General features: G+C 41.6%; 1 protein-coding gene across 1 annotated transcript; it reads right to left on the bottom strand.

The window, feature by feature from the left end:
• Positions 1-2,871: 2,871 nt before the first annotated feature.
• On the bottom strand, positions 2,872-15,898 carry SGCB (sarcoglycan beta). Its single transcript, XM_083630752.1, has 6 exons — positions 15,234-15,898; positions 12,645-12,854; positions 9,862-10,047; positions 9,201-9,392; positions 8,327-8,458; positions 2,872-5,827 (listed from the first exon to the last, which is right to left on the bottom strand). The coding sequence occupies exons 1-6, from the start codon at positions 15,270-15,272 to the stop codon at positions 5,624-5,626; spliced, it is 963 nt and encodes a 320-aa protein (XP_083486878.1). The 5' UTR covers positions 15,273-15,898; the 3' UTR covers positions 2,872-5,623.
• Positions 15,899-16,240: the final 342 nt, after the last annotated feature.

The raw sequence follows: 16,240 nt of genomic DNA, 5'->3' as shown, positions 1-16,240 counted from the left end.
ACCTAACCTGAGTTTGGTACTCTGCAATTTTTGTGTAAAACCAACATCCCACAAATAAAACAGTATTTGTGTCTTTTGGTTTCAGAAGTTGATTTCTGTGGCTATCCGCACTTTTGACCGTATGTGCAAAAAGAGTATAATTTTATACAGGTGTACAATATTTAGTATCTATACAGCATATAAGAACAAACAAATCTTGTGACCGACAGTCCCACTACAACTTATTGTCTTTTTTTTTTTATTATTAAATATTTATTGGTATTTTCAAAAAACACACAACAAACAAAAACAAAAAATAAACAAAATAAAAACAACACAAAAAAACATTCGAAACTAAACAGAAAAATAGAGAAAACACATACAGTTTCTGATACTTGTTTTCCTCAACCTTGTTTCTGAGACCTCCTCACACCTCCCCTTCTTGTATTCCAATTTAAATTGTCAATTCAGCAAGTCCTTAACTTATTTCTTCACCTTAACTTAAACATTTATTCTAACATACTGTTATTTTACTTTACTTCTTTTTTTCCATTTCCTCAATTTATTTTTAACAGCCTTATTTTCACTTAATTTAAAAAAAAAGAAAAAAAAAACCAATTTCACCTTATTAAAATTACACATCAAAACTTATACCTCATTAATTTATTCTTAAACCTTTTTCCTAAAGTCGACCAAAATTTCCCTTCCACGGTTTACCCAATTTCCTTACCACTAACAAAATATAAAAGAAACAAAGCAATGCAAATTATCCTTATGTACCCTTTGGATTCCCAACCTCCACCCACCCTTCTCCCGGTTCCAGTCCCCAACCAATATCCATCAGTCTTTATATTATTTATTTAGCCTGGAGATCTCAGGTCCGAGGCCCTTATGTCTCTCTCAGTTCCTTTCTGCCGGTCTCTTTGATAGACCTTGATGTTAAGCCCCAGGTCTCGGAGGGGCTCCAACCCAACAGAATCGATGTTGCTTCTAGCCAGTCCTCCATACTTAAAAGCAAAAGCAAAGCCTATGGGGTATTCCAACTCTTGTTTCAAATTTCTTTCAAATCCAAATGTCCCCACAGCTCCAGCTTCCACCTTCAACCAATTTATAATCCTCAGGTCTTCAGATCTCCTCAAAAGAGGATCTCTCCATTTTCCAAACTCCCAATCAAACCAGGCTTTCCGCATCCAGTTTTTATTGTCCTTTTTTATCATCATGTCAGGCCTCATATTGTAGCTCTCCTTTGACTCCTGCAAACCTCCATCTCCTCCTTCGTTTTCTTCAAAAAGAACATATTGCTCCATCGTGTCTATGCTTTCGGTTTCATTTATTTGTTCAGTTGAATAGGCTTCCTGTTTCAAATCCTTATCAGACTCCAAGCTGTTGTTTACTGTCCAGTGTAATAGCAATACCTCTGTAGACAAAGCATCGTACTCATCTTGTAAGTTTCCCAAGAGAACAAGTGCTCTGTCCAATTCTGCTTGAAATTTAGACACTCCAGCCATTTTTGTAATGTAGTATCCTTGTTACCCCTCTAGGGGGATTTAATTCCTTGATCTTCCTTTCAGCTCAAAAACCAAAAGTCCAGTTATTTTGTATCAACCTTATTTTCAACAAGTTATCCCGAATAAACCAGCAAAAACAGCAGAAACAATGTTCTCTTTTTCCAGCTGACAACTAGCTGACTAGCAGCTCACTTGACAGCTGTCAAAATCTTCCATGCAACAGGCTTTCTCATCGGACGTTCCCGGGTCTAGGGGGGGGTGTAATTTCAGCTCCCAAAATTCTTTTTATCCTCCAGAATATCTTCTTATAATGTCCAGACCGTGAGGTCAGGATCTTTTGTTAAAAAAAGCAAGAAACAGATTCTCTCGACCTTAGCTGCCCAGTCCTTTGCTTTAAGTTGTTTACAAAGAGGGGGGGGTGGACTTCCTTTTTAGCCCCTTCCCGCTCGTTCCAAATCCAAGATAAGAAATTTTTTAAAGTTCCAATCTCCGTATTACTCACGGGTTGATGTTTTAGAATCCAATCAATCTTAGAAGAAGTTGGCGCTCTCTGTCAATGGCTTGCGGCTTCACTCCGTAGACGAGGCAGTACTCTCAGCACCACGCCTTACCCTGCCTCCGTTCCGAAGCCTTTAAAAAGGCTCCGTCGCGGATTGGGGGGGCGCAAATGGTGCCCGCCGAGTCTCTGTGTTCACAGGCATCCGCGCCTGTGATTTTAAGGGTCCCCGCTTCGCCGCAGCGGCCAGACCCAGACGCTACGGAGCCGATTCCCTCCGGAGCTCGGAGGGAATCCGCCATTAAACAATGGCACCAACCCGGAAGTCCCCCACTACAACTTATTGTCTGTTCTTGCCTTGGGGAAATTAGTTGATCATTTAAGTAAACTACAATATGTTGCTATGTTTCAACTTTTGTAAGGTTGCAAATTGCACAGGTCTGTTTAGTGTTTGCAGTCTTTTGCACAACCATTCAGCAATCCTTAAAATCTATCAACTAGGCCAGGGGTCAGCAACTGTTTTCAGCAGCGGCCAGTCCACCATCCCTCAGACCATGTGGTGGGCCGGACTATATTTTTTTTTTGGGGGGGGGAAATTCCTATGCCCCACAAATAACCCAGAGGTGCATTTTAAATAAAAGGACACATTCTACTCATGTTAAAACACGCTGATTCCTGGACCATCCACGGGCCAGATTTAGAAGGCGATTGGGCCACATCTGGCCCCCGGGCCTTAGGTTGCCTATCCCTGAACTAGGCAGGCCACTATGATTATTTTGCATAGTTGGCGGTAAGGATATGCGAGAATGGCTTGTCAAAGACCACCCAAAGTGTGTGTGGCTTATACACAGCTGCTATAATACCCAACTTAAGATTTATGAGGCTAGATTTTTGAAACCGTTTCAAATGGACTATCCCATATAGTTTTTATTTTGAAACAAAGTTTACAAAGGTGTACAGGAGAACATCTCTTAGCAATTGTTAGATGTCCAAACTGCTCCTCATTGCAGAGGTACAGTTTGTATACAGCTCATCAGAATCAAAGGCATAAAAGGATTAGAAAAGTCCTGTCCTAAAAAAAAAAAAACAGCCCCACACAGAAAGCAGCACAGCAAGTTAAAAACCAATAGTAACACTTTCATTTTGTATAAAGTAACTTTTTAGTAAAAAAATGTGCAAATAAATAGCAACAGCACCACAGTGAAAAAATACATTCGCAGAGATGGTTTAGGAGTGTTCAATTAAAAACTCTCTTAAGGTTTATTGCTACTATTTGGGTTTTCCTTTAGGACCTTGCTCTCTAAATTTAGTTTTGGCACATTGTAGCAGGTTGACTGGCTTAACCATAGGATCAACAGTTTTTAGCAGACTGGTATCCTGTGAAGGGATGCTCTCTTTCTTCATTGTTCCCATGTCTCTTACATATATGTTGGACCTTTCATTCCGCTCTACCCTTATCCCCCAATGGCAGATGCTGAAAGTTGTGTCAGCTTCCAGAGTAACACCTGATGCTCTCTGAAGGGCTGCCATGGGAAATAAACATTAGCGAAGGCCCTGTGTGTTCAAAAGTACTTCAGATGCATGCATGGACTTCTTTGGATTCAAGCCAGAACAACTCTTGCCTTCCAAATATTGTCAGTCCTAAAATTCTACTAAAAGGAAGATATTTCACTGACTTTAATCTGTTGATACTATGTTTGCTTTTGTTAATATTTAAAGTAAGTCCTTTGCATTTCATGTTACGGTTCCTGCTATTTTGTAGTCAAAGTGGCCTAAACTATGCTGTTAGGAGGCTATCTACTGCCATGAGTCAGAATCAAAATGAACAATTGCTTGACTCATTCAACTCTGATAAAATGCATCAAAACTCTAGCATATGATTAGCATACAAATTATCCTGCGAATTTTGATGGCACCATTCAGCTGCCTGAGGGTTTTTGCTTTTAACCCCATTCTTCCAGGGCACGAAGAGGCTGAAGCTGTACTAATATTTACCACTTATATAACACATGTCATGTGTTCAAAGCATTTCACTTGCCTTATGTCACTGCTGTGAGTCCTGAGATAATGTAAATTAGTATTGTTATCCCTGTATAGGGCCAATACATAAATAGCAAGTTAAAAGAAGAATTAAAAATAATAATTTAAAGGAACAAAGTAACTAATATAAACACAGTTGTTTCTGCCAAAGCAGCTAATGGGTTAACAGGAGCTGTGATAATTAGTAGTTTTAATACTCCATTTCATAATGACATTTAAATATATCCAACCCGTACCAATGAAGTGCTACACTGAATTAACTATATTTTCTATGTGTGCACTATGAAGTGATTGGTCACAGGATAACAAGTTTGCATTGGAATTAGTTGTAGAGGGTAGTTACAGAATAGCCCCAAATCATATTTCTCAGTACAGCTTAGAATGCTGTTCACGTAGATAAATGTATCACCATTTTCTTTGTCTACAGAATGTGCAAGTCAGGTTTGCACTTATACCCTGCCAACATGAGGGTTTTTTTTAAAAAAAAATCTCCCAATTAGTCTCCGAACTGCCTTCCAATTTTTTTCTCGTTTAAAAAGCAGTTTAAACTAAAATTATTTATCTCAAGAATGTTATTTTTCTCTGTGGGAAAATAAGCTGTTTGTTACTATTGCTAAAAGCAGGCTTTAAAAATAATTTATAATACTCAAATAAAATGACGAACCTATGAAGACAGCAGAGGGAAGCCAATACATTGATGGCACCCTGTACTTCAAAATATTTCATAACTGTTCCTGAATTTTGTTCCTGTAGAGCCTCTCCTTTCTTATAAATATTTTGCACAGAGACAACCCACAGGAGGGGCTAAAAAGGGAGATCAAACAGAATGTACTCAACACCCTGAAGCACCCGAAGACTTTTTAAAGACTAATCTCTTGTTTGTGATATTTGCCCAGATGAAATGCCAACCTATTTATACGGAAACTTGCGCTGTTGGTGAGGAGTCTCTGCATAATCCTAAAGGATTCAAAGCACCACAGTTCAGACGTGTTTTTCCCCACAAGTACTGCTCAGCATATTCTGTTGAGGCATATATGAAAACAAAGGGTGGGGATGTGAATAGATCATGCACCACTAGGGGGCACATGAAGACTGCCATGTAGGCACACAACCTCTAGCCAAGGCATGGCTATCCATTTTTGGCCCAAGGCTATGCTCACCACCCAGCCAATTTTCAGAAGCCCACATGCCAGTAGTGGGTGAGGCCATCCTATTCTCACATGCATATACACTGATCTGTGCATATCCGAAGGTTCTCACCATTTGCAGAAAGTACGCTTGCAAAGGTGAGATAAGCCAGAGATTGGCACCATTAGACCTTTCACAAAGATTTCAGTGACTTCAATTCAGCTCTATCCTAGTACTTCTGGAGTGATGAATGTACTTAAGTACCTTACTGAAATACAGTAATATGTAGCACAAATGGTTTGATGATACGACTGATGTTTAAAAGAATCTGTTCAATGCAGTGTCCTGGATAAAAAAAAAGTGCTTCATGTAGTTCTTTTACAAGCGTGGTAAAAACAACAAAAAAAGCTTGCAAACATGCAACTGTTTTAAACCTAAGCTCCTCCTCGTTTGATAGTGCCCTGTTTTGCTTTTAATATGTATTACCGCAGGGATTAACTGAGGTTTGGCAACCCATGTTGCGGCTCTTCACTGGAATGCGGAATAGAGTCCCGTCGGAGCACATGCAAAGCTTGTAGCGTTCCCAGTCGCCATTGTTTAATTTCTCCCCATGTGAAGGACTCGGCAGTCGAGCTGTGTTGACCATCACACTTCCATTTAGAACAATGCTCTTATCCTACCAAAGAAACATTTGCAGAAGTTAGCAACAGTATTTCCAATTGAATAAATGTATCTATTTTAATATCTCAACGTTAAAGAAACTGACTATAAGAAGCTTCCTTGTTTGGAGTTTGACCACTCAGCTTAATGTGGTCTACTCTTGACAGGCAGTGGCCCTCGTGTCTGACAAATGACATTCCTTGTCCTGCTGTTCATTAATTGGAGATGCCAAGGATTAAGCCAAGGACCCTTCTGCGTGAAAAGCACCATTCAGCTGTGGGATAGCTAAGGGATCTTTCCTGTGTTAGAAACTGAGATATGAAAGCTAGGAGCTAAATGGCACCTTAAGCCTAGGTTATGGGCACAACAATGGAATGTCTAGGCACAGTTTTTTATAACGAGTACAAGCTGAAAATGAACGAACTGGAGTTAAAATATTATGTTCATTTTTTTGCATGGCCCAGTCCTTCCCCTAGTATTCTTAAGAGGGTCTCTTCTCCTGTCTTCAGAGAGTAGCTGGAAGTGGGGAGGCAGAAAAGGGGCCTTCTTTCCTTCCACTCTGCAGTTTTAATCTGAAATCTCAGGCTGCACCCGAACCACCTAGAACAATGGGAGTTTCGAACACTGGATCGTTGCACCTTCTGGTTTAATGTGCATCACAAAACTTAAGTTATCCACCAGCCCTCACCTCTTCTAATTGTTCTGGTATAGTTTTCAGTTCAAAAAAGCAGCAAGTGCGTTAGCTGCATATTTTGAGAGAAAAGACATATTTAAATATGGATTCTCTTGTGAATTTCAAAAAATAGATTAATGTGGAATAGGATGATATGATTTATTAGTGAATACATGTGAAAGGGGGCAAGGACTAGAACTAGCCGGAGTTATCCATCCCCTGTCAAGGCTAATGCTCTATCGCAGCAGTTTTGAATGATTGGCCTTTGATTTATACTCAACTGCTACAGCATTCATTTCTTCCCCATTGGTCTGTCTTTAATAAACCCACTCCTGCAGCCTTGTCCTGGTGGGACAGTTCTAGATCCTTTGGGATAACTAGAATATAGAATATACACATATCCTTCACTCTCAATTATTCACACTGTGCTTCCGTACTGGAGAGAGTACAGCTGCTGCAGCAGCGATTCTTGCTTTGGTAAGCTGTGTGCCTAAACTTATTCTCTGTGGCTGGGATCTCAGAGGGAGAAAGCCAAAAGTAAACTCACCTACTGCCCAAATATATGACAGTGCTGCGCTTTGAATATTCTGGCTAAATTTATATTCGGTGTGGCAAGGAACATGGACCTTTACTGTATTTTCCCCAAGGCTCTGGAATGAAGTCTTGGATGATGTTCAGAGTTGTTATCTTTTAGCCTTTCAGTGCCTGTTCCAAAGGCCTTTGGGCCACTGGATTTTAATAAGGATTTGTTGCTGTTGCTGTATTTTATTTTCATTTTGTCAGTTTTTTTAAAAAACCATTCAATCTTCATTCTAAGCCACCTGTAATATTGGACAGGTAGGATAGACATATTTTGAATAACTAGAGCTGCAACTATAACCAATCCAACGAATCCTTAAAATTTTTGTTCCCGTATCTAACTTACGGTCCTTATTCATCAGGTTTCCGCACCCAACCAACCTCTTTTCTGAGGCTGTGCACCTGCCTCTCTCTTTACTAGGCTCTTTCTCTATGCTGCTGTTGCCAGACATGAGACAGAACATTTCTTCTCTTTAAAAGAGATCCGCACTTCCTTGAATGGTGGTTGCTGCAATATCTGCTTAGTGGAGACTGGGAGTAGCTTTGAAGAGCCATGCAAGGTTGAGCTTGCCATGCACTGTCTCCTCTGTATCTTAGCAAAAGGGCAGCAATTCAGGGTGTGCTGCGTCTTGCCAGCTATTGTTGGCAACGGGCAACTCTGCATAACTTGTTTTGGTCAAACAAGGTCCTTTATGGAAAGGAAGAGAGTTGTAATTATTGTAGCATTGTTTGTTGTTATGCATTTGCTTTTCTGCATAACACCTAGAGAGACTGTTTTATGAGGTTTCTCATGTGTAAATTAAATTTTGTTCCGCGGCCGGGAACAAAATGTTAGCCTAAAAAACAACACATTTTCCTCCTTTTTTTCTTTCCAGGCAAATATTTCTAAAAGAAAGAGAAAGAGCTGTTTTGTTTTAGTTTTGGAATAGGAATATTCCAATACAAGTTTTTGTTTTAAAACATGGGATATGGAGTATGTGCACATAGCTGTATCTAATAGTCGTGTTTAACTTGCCAGAAGTAACTGTATTAAGCTGACAAAGCAGTTATGTGTTTTAACCTAGAAGGTGTATGTATACCTATAGGTCAAATTTGAGACCCGTAACAGTGAGCTATAATATAAGGCTTTTAAAAAATATGCCATTTTAAATCTATAGATGAGTAGATGAACCAAATCAAATCTGATTTCTTTAACTTGGTTGCAGCCATATATATAGCTCACTGAATCCATTTATACAAACTGAATATCCTGGAATTACTCACTGCTTTCAGTTCCATATTGCCCCCCATATGAAACTCGATGGTTTTGCCCATGATGAAAACACCTTCATTTCCACGGACAATGGCACGTCCATCAACCTTTATATTCAGATCACTGGTAGCATTGCTGGTAATCTGAGGAAAAAAAGAGAATAGCCGTGCAAAGCATTTTCTAAAAAATAGTTTTGTTTTATACACAAAAAGTCACCTTCCTACAAAATTGGTCTTGCATTTTAAACACTGCCACTCAACCGTTAAAACATTTGTTGGATGGAGACTGCGATTCTGCAGAGACTGACAGCATCTCAATGTTATCGACTGATAACAGTTAACTGCAATCTGTGTTTGGGGCCTCATTTAGACAGCAATTATATGTATCGCAGGAGTAGGGGATCTTCTTACCACCACTTCTCTGAGGACTGTGTTCCCTCGGGGTGTGAGGAGTGGTTGCGGGCAAAGCACATATGTACTTTCCCTCTCAACACCACATACACACTGGACTTTTAAGCTGTTGTTGCAAAGGAAGAATACTGAATTTTCAATGATCTGACATCATATGACAGCAGGTGATTGATGGGTGGGTGGCTCCACCCACTTTTCAAAGTGGCCATAGAGGGTTGGTCACTACTGAATCAGGCCACTGACCAGAACCAGTTCCCTATCTCTGGTTTATAATATACTAGTAGACCTTAGGCTTCTATAGTCTCTACTGAACATGTACAAACACAGGCCATTTTAAAATGCTTAAAATAAATAACTTAGTCATATGCTTCATCTTTTTATATGGAATGTTAGCTATAATGCAAATAAAGGTTTGAGCTTAAGATTTACAGCATGCATCATGTAACTTGCAGAGAAAAGTAAACAGAGATCATACCCTCTCCGTAGATGCTTTTTGAACATTCAAAATTTTTACTCCAGTTGGCAAATGAAACTCGTGAGTATTATAGTCAGTGCTAAACAAAGTATTCTGAGTCCGTGGGTCAACAAATTCCATACCAATATCACTTGTAATTGAGGTTCCATTCTTTGCAACACTAAGTTTTGTTTCCCCTTGCTGAAACACAATCTGCAGAAACAAATGAGATATGTTGTGTTAAATGTAACAAAGGCAATCTGCTACTTTGACAGTGCTTGGTAGCACTGTGGCTTCCTGTCACCAAACAATTTAAGACTAACTATCTTTTTTTAATCAATGAATAAGTAGCTTGCAACAAATAAAAACAAAGCAACAATTTACAGGCTCAGCAATACAAAAATTACTACCACAACAGAGAAAGCAACAGCAGCCAGCAACACAAATTACCACCCTGAGAACATTTTCCACCAATCACAAATAAAACAAGCCAGGCTTTTAACCTAGGGTCTGAAAACATAACAGTGTTGGAGCTAGGTGGGCCTCCCTGGCGAAGGGAGAGTATGTATGTAATTCTACTACGAAAGTCCTGCTTCTGGTATACGTCATACTTCATCAGAGAAGGATATCCGAAGTAGAAGCTCAGATGTTGAACGCAGTACACAATAGAAGATATACTTACTGGCTGGTTCTCTCCAACAATCACCAAATCCTCATTACGTCGACCTCCAACTGTGCTCTTATACAATGGATGTATAATTCCCATGTCAGAGTCTTGTTTAAATCGCAATAAGCCGCTATCATGAAACTCCATGCTGTCACAGCCGCTGGGTCCAATGCGAATTACAGTCCAGATGATAAGCGTGATCTAAAAGAGTAAATATAATTTTTAAAAATGTAAGTAAATTCTGAAATTGTCATGCCAGTGCTTGGATCAGATACCTTTGAGAAGAACATGTTACTTGAAAACAGGCCCACAAAACTTTCACAAAGCTGGAAACAGCCCACCAGTCATGTATGCCAACCCACTAGATGCTCAATCAATTTCTGGTTTACCTGGGACTGAAAACAAAACAAAATAAAATTCTGGTTGTCAGATTCCTGGCAGGCCACAATATTTAACTGGTGGATTGTGTTCAATTTGGTGGCTCACAAACTGCGTAGCTCTAACTTAAAAGGAAGGCATCTTCATGCATGTGTGTGAAAGGAAATTCGGCAACCAAAATTAAGGCACCAATCCTAATTGAACTCAATGCTCTTTATAAGTATATATGATCAGGCTGTAAATAATTTTTATTTAAAAACAATACTTGTACTTCTTTAGTTTAGGATAGGAAAAAAAGAGCAGCCCAGTCTTAACTCTTAGCCCGCGTGACCTTAGAAATTGGATTTTTGATCAGGATGCCAACCAAGACAGAGCATCCATCATTGTTGCCCGCTACTCCACTTGGTACCCCGAAATTAAGACCAATCACTCAAGGCCCTGCTACTTTGAGACTCTGACCTTCCCACAACTATGCAGGGCCTTTGTAGAACTAAGATTCCAACAGATGCCCTCAGCATATTTAGAGGGGATATATCGGGGAATGTTCCATATGGATCACAAATGTATATATGGATGCAATCAGGTAGAGGACGTCACATGCCATCTGCTGATTTGCCCCCTGTATATAACACCCAGAGGAAAATTTCTATCACCAATTCTTAACTGGCTTCCAGGTCAATCGCACAGGAAGTGACAGCTGAATTCCTAGCAGATAAACATCTCTATATTACATACCAGGTAGCCAAATTTGTGCTGGCAGCCAAGAAGCTCTGTTCCAGCTATGGGAATGCACTCCAATCTTAAGTCTGAATGTTGTAAATTTCTTTTTATGTTGTAAACTACTACAGGTTGCATGTATGATTTTAGACGAAAGTTTCCTTTTATTCTGTGTCCACTGTAAAGGCCTTTGGCTATATACAATAAAAATGGGTTGATAATTCTTAGTCTGACACTGAATAATTAGCAATCCATTGAAAGGATGAAAAGCAGAAAATTGGTTAATCTCTACAGATCGTAAGAAAATTCTGCGATATATGTGGAGTGGATAAGTACATTTTTATCTTGAATTCACAGTACATCTTAGGCTGCAATACAGAATGTTTACTAAGAAGCAAAATAGAATTTATTACCAGTTGTGGAGCATTTCTTTGACCTAATTAACTAAGACCTTTCCATGTATTTATTTTTAGGAATCCTTTTTTTCAAGCGTACTATGGACAGCTGGGTCCAAACAGATACACATTACCATGTTGCCATTCGTCCTCTTGGTTTTAATAGGTATAAATGGCACCCAATGTTTATAATCTCCATGTACAGTTCCAAGTTTGGTTAGAAATCCTGCATAGAGGTAATGAAGATAATTTCACTGAAAAGCAGCAATATTTAGAGCTGTCTTAGCACTAAAAAGGAGAAAAAAATACACCTTTAGAATTCTGTTGAGACATAATTAACCATGTATACACCAAAAACCAAATACACACAAGTTTTGTGCTCCTATTTCCCTTAGTCGTAGAAAGTTTTGAAGGTTTCAGTTAGCTTCCTTCCAGATGAGGGAGCATTGGTGATTATGCCTTTAGTAATATAGTACCGTATTTTTCGCTCTGCAAGACGCCCCTTTCCTCCCCTAAAAAGTAAGGGGAAATGTGTGCGCATCTTATGGAGCGAATGCAGGCTGCGCAGCTTTCGCTGAAGCCAGGAGAGCAAGAGGGATCGATCCCTCCTGCTCTCTTGGCTTCGCTTCGCTGGAGAGCAGCTGCGCGGCTTTCCCTCTCTGCGCAGCGCCTCTCCAGCGAAGCGGGAGGAGAAATGGAAGGGGCTCCACTTCTCCTGCCGCTTCCATTTCTCCTCCCGCTTTGCTGGAGAGGCGCTGAGCAGAGAGGGAGAGAACATTTTTTTTCTTGTTCTCCTCTAAAACTAGGTGCGTCTTATGGTCGGGTGCATCTTATAGAGCAAAAAATACGGTATATTTCATTAAAAAGCTTGCAAATTAACAGATTTAACAGCAAGTGGCAAGTAAACTAACACGTATACATGCCATACTAGTGTCAAATCAGCAGCAATCCATCACATGATTTCTCTTTCAGAACCTAGGGCTCCTTTATCTTCTTCCTTTCCAGGTCTCTTGACCCCCCCATACACCACACTCTGCAGCCTCTTCCTAACCTGCAGCTGGATGTAAGCTGCCCATCCAAACAACCAGTGACCTGCTAGTTTGCTCGTTCTCAAATTCAGTGACCAAGCCATGCCAAAGATAAATAGAAGCATTGAAGAACAGCTTTGGTTCCTTGCATCTAGTTGGTTAGGCCCTATTTAAGTCAATAGAGCTCCACTTCTGCAAATATATTCACAGTGTTCGTCTAGTGGTCTAACTTAACAATATAAGCACGATCACAGTATTTTGATTAGCTTGTTCTACTTACAATCAAATTGATGACAGCCAAAATAAACAGGAGGACTATCACACAAATGGCCAAGTTGCCTTTTCTGCCTCGCAAGCCAGTTTTGTGCAGACGATCTTCATCAATTGGAATATATCCAGCCTTGAAGTTACTGTTGTGTTCTTTGTTAATATTCCTCCGCTCCACAGCTTTCTCACGCATCGATTTCTTCACGGGACCATTAGAACTTTGCTAAAAATAATTTAAAAATAAGTTCCCCAAACGATATATTGAGTCCAACATATCCTATTCATAACAAGATGATATGAATTTTCATTTCTGCCACGATAGGATTTTCACAGTAGGAACTGTTTAAAAGAGCCCAACTTGTAAAGAAAATATTATTTGCAAAGTCTTGAGAATGTAGCTATACAGTACCGTGTTTGAATTTGCTGCAAAAGCAGTTACATTTAGCTGCAGCAGAGGACTGCTTCAGCAATAATAATAATAATAATAATAATAATAGTTTATTTATATCCCGCCCTCCCCAGCCGAAGCTGGGCTCAGAGCGGCTAACAACATTAAAATGATACAACATTCTATAGTGACATTCCTATGTTGGATGCTACTCCTATGGGGGCAGGGGAGGAATATGAGTACACTTTTTTTGTTGCATGTACCTGTATATGCAGTGTAGCTCTTCACCCAGTAATTTCTCTGTAATAGAGCCAGGTTGTTCATATAAAATGACTACATAAACAGCTAAGCATAACTCCTAGCTACTACGAACATCCGCTGTATACATAAAGGCAATTCAGTTCCAAACATTCAAGCAAGTGTAAGAGGGAGTTTGAGATAGTAGCTGAGAACTGGAAGGGGCTGAGAGCCCAATTGTATGGTGCCAGGAGCCTCCAGGCTGTCACTATTTTGCCAGAGGGATTCAGTCGCACACCAGAAATTTAGGTTTCTGAAATAAAAGTGGACCAAAGGGCTATGTTGCAACAAATCCACTTTCTTTTAAAAATGGCCTTTTTGCCGTTAGGAAAGTGATGCACTAAAAATGTGTTAACAATTTGATTGATTGATTGGAAGGCAAATAACCTCCCTGTGAACAAATCAGGACGAATGACCAATAAAGAGCAGATACCATGCAAGCTTTGTGCAAGAAAATTGGATGAGTGCTCTATAAAGAGGTCATCTGAAGGAGCCCTCGGTCAAACCTTTGTTTGTTTGTTTTTTGGCAGGGAGAGGGAGACACATACTAAAAGCACAAGCAAGATTTGCACAACACCGAATTGCTCCTGGACCAGAGAGCAAAGTCTTTAAAGCAAAAAGTTGTGCGCTTTGCTGTACAGTGGTACCTTAGTTTACAACCATAACCCGTTCCGGAGGTCCAGTTTGTAAACCAAAACAGGTTGTAACCCAAGGCGAGCTTTTGCCAATGGGGCCTCCCCCCAAAAATTGTTTGTAATTTAAAAAAAAAAGGTTGTAATCGAAAAAAAGGTTGCAAACCGGGACACGCACTTCCGGGTTTGACGTGCTTGTATGCAAACTAAGACGTATACAATCCAAGGCACCACTGTACTTGGTTCTGTGCCATCACGTTTTCAGAGAAGATTATTATTATTATTTTATTATTATCTATTGAATTTATATACTCCACTTTGAAAGTCTCTGATCGTATTCCCCGGAAGTCTCCCTTAAATCCTTATATATGCTTTGCCCCCCTCCTAGTCCTCCAAGGCTAAGGAAAGTCCTGTCGTGGACTACAACTCCCATAATCCCTGACCTATGGCCGTGCAGGCTGGGGCAGATGGGAGGTGTAGTCCAACAGCTTCTCGGCACGCCATTGGTCGCTCCGCCCTCAAGCCTCCTTCGCGTTTGCTCGAGGGTGAAGCGACACTCGGTCGGATCCTCTACGCGCAGGCGCAAGACGCTCCCTATCTCTTTCTCCGCCCGCAGGCGGCTATTTTTGCTACGGCGCCCATTCACTTGGGCCGCCGCCGCCGCCGCCCTCCCGAGCCTGTCAAACGGGCCTCGCGAGTCGCCTCACGCGCACTAGGGGGCTGGTTCTAATTTCAGAAAGCCGGGCGAAAGGCAGACATGATACGTGTCCAGGCGACAAATGCCACGAATAATGAGCTATTAATAAAAATAATAAAATAAGAAAGAGCAACGAATGTCCTGAGGGGAAAAGGGAAGGGGCCGCGTAGGTTGGCGCGCCCGACTCCGCTGCTTCCCTGAGGCGGCTCGGCTACGGCAGAAGCCCGGGCGCCGCGTTCGGGTTGCCATATTTCAAAAGAATAATAATAATGCGACCAGGATACCCCGGTTAGCAAATGCTCCGATAATTTCGGAGCTTTTACAAGGCACGGTTTAACCCCCGTCGCCGGTTTCATTGGCCCAGTTCCCGATCAAAAATATCCCGGGAGGACGTTCATTATCGGAGGCGAATTCCGCGACGCGCCCTGAGGCGAAGGGGCCGGTTCGGCGCCGGCCTCCTCAAGCCGAAGCCGCCTCTTTCTTCCCCGCCCCGTTGACATCTGGGGACGGTAAAATGAAGCAGCGCGCGCGCGTTTCCCTCCTTTTCCCGCCCGTAGCCGGAGCCAGGCAACGGCGCCGGGGACTGACCTGCTCGGAGGTGATCGCTGCCGCTGAGGCGACCGCCATCTTGGGCTCTTCTCGTTCCTTCCGCGGAAGGGAGAGCGAGGCTTGGCGGGGCGCCTTTGGCGGAGGAGGAAAGGGGCGCGGGAGCCGCACCCGCCATGCCCGCTCCTTAAAAGGGACGAGGCGGCCGAGGGAGGGCAGGAGAAAGGCAGAGCCTCCGACATTTCTCTGAGGAAAAGAGGGACGTCCCACTCCCTAAGGATAATCCTATCCCACGCATCTTATGGGGTTGCCTCAGCCACTCAGGGCGGCCTCCCACATGTATAAAAACATCATAAAACATTAAAAAAAATTAAATAAACTTTGCTATACAAGATTGCCTTCAGAGGGCTCGGGGGTCGGATAACTCCCAACATTTCTCCCATGAAAATAGAGACGTTCAGTTCCATAATGATAATTTTATTATTTACACCCAGAAAAGACTCCCTGCAACGTTTGGCGGTGAAAACACTACGTTTCCCAGCACCCGAGAAAATTGAGTCCTCTGCGCCCTAACCACCTTGGTCAAGATTTCGCCAATAATCCGATTTCGTCCGATTCACTCCAAAACTGTGCCAAACACCCAGTAAAGTCTCCCTGCAACTTTTGGCAGCGAAAACACTACATTGCTCAGCACCCCAGAAAACGAAGCCTCAGCGCCGTAACCACCGGGGGTCAGGATTTCACCAAAAATCTGACTTCGTCCGATTCAGTTTAAAACCGCGCCATACATCCAGAAAAGGCTCCCTGCAATGTTTGGTGGTGAAAACACTACGTTTTACGGTTTCTCACAATTTTAGCCTCGCAGCCCTTCTCTGTGGGGTCAAGATTTCGCTGAAAACCCAATTAACTCGAACACTGGGATAAGGGCCCCTGGATGGTTTAGCAGTTTAAACTCTACATTTCATGTCGCCCCACAATATTAGCTCTCTGAGCCCTAACCCGCTGAATCTCGGTTTTGCCCAAAAGCCTTCGTCATCCAATTGCAGCAC

Source organism: Podarcis filfolensis, assembly GCF_964270895.1.
Source record: "Podarcis filfolensis genome assembly, chromosome: 9".
NCBI classification, from domain to species: domain Eukaryota; kingdom Metazoa; phylum Chordata; class Lepidosauria; order Squamata; family Lacertidae; genus Podarcis; species Podarcis filfolensis.
The sequence above is the reverse complement of the archived record's forward strand: the minus strand, read 5'-3'. Positions and strand labels throughout refer to the sequence as shown.

Coding starts and splice junctions, on each gene's coding strand:
- SGCB (XM_083630752.1), bottom strand. CDS start 15,272: ATGGCGGTCGCCTCAGCGGCAGCGATCACCTCCGAGCAG. Junction 10,048..12,644: donor TGGCTGTCATCAATTTGATT/GTAAGTAGAACA, acceptor TTACTCTTTTAG/ATCACGCTTATCATCTGGAC. Junction 9,393..9,861: donor TTGTTGGAGAGAACCAGCCA/GTAAGTATATCT, acceptor TTGTTTCTGCAG/ATTGTGTTTCAGCAAGGGGA.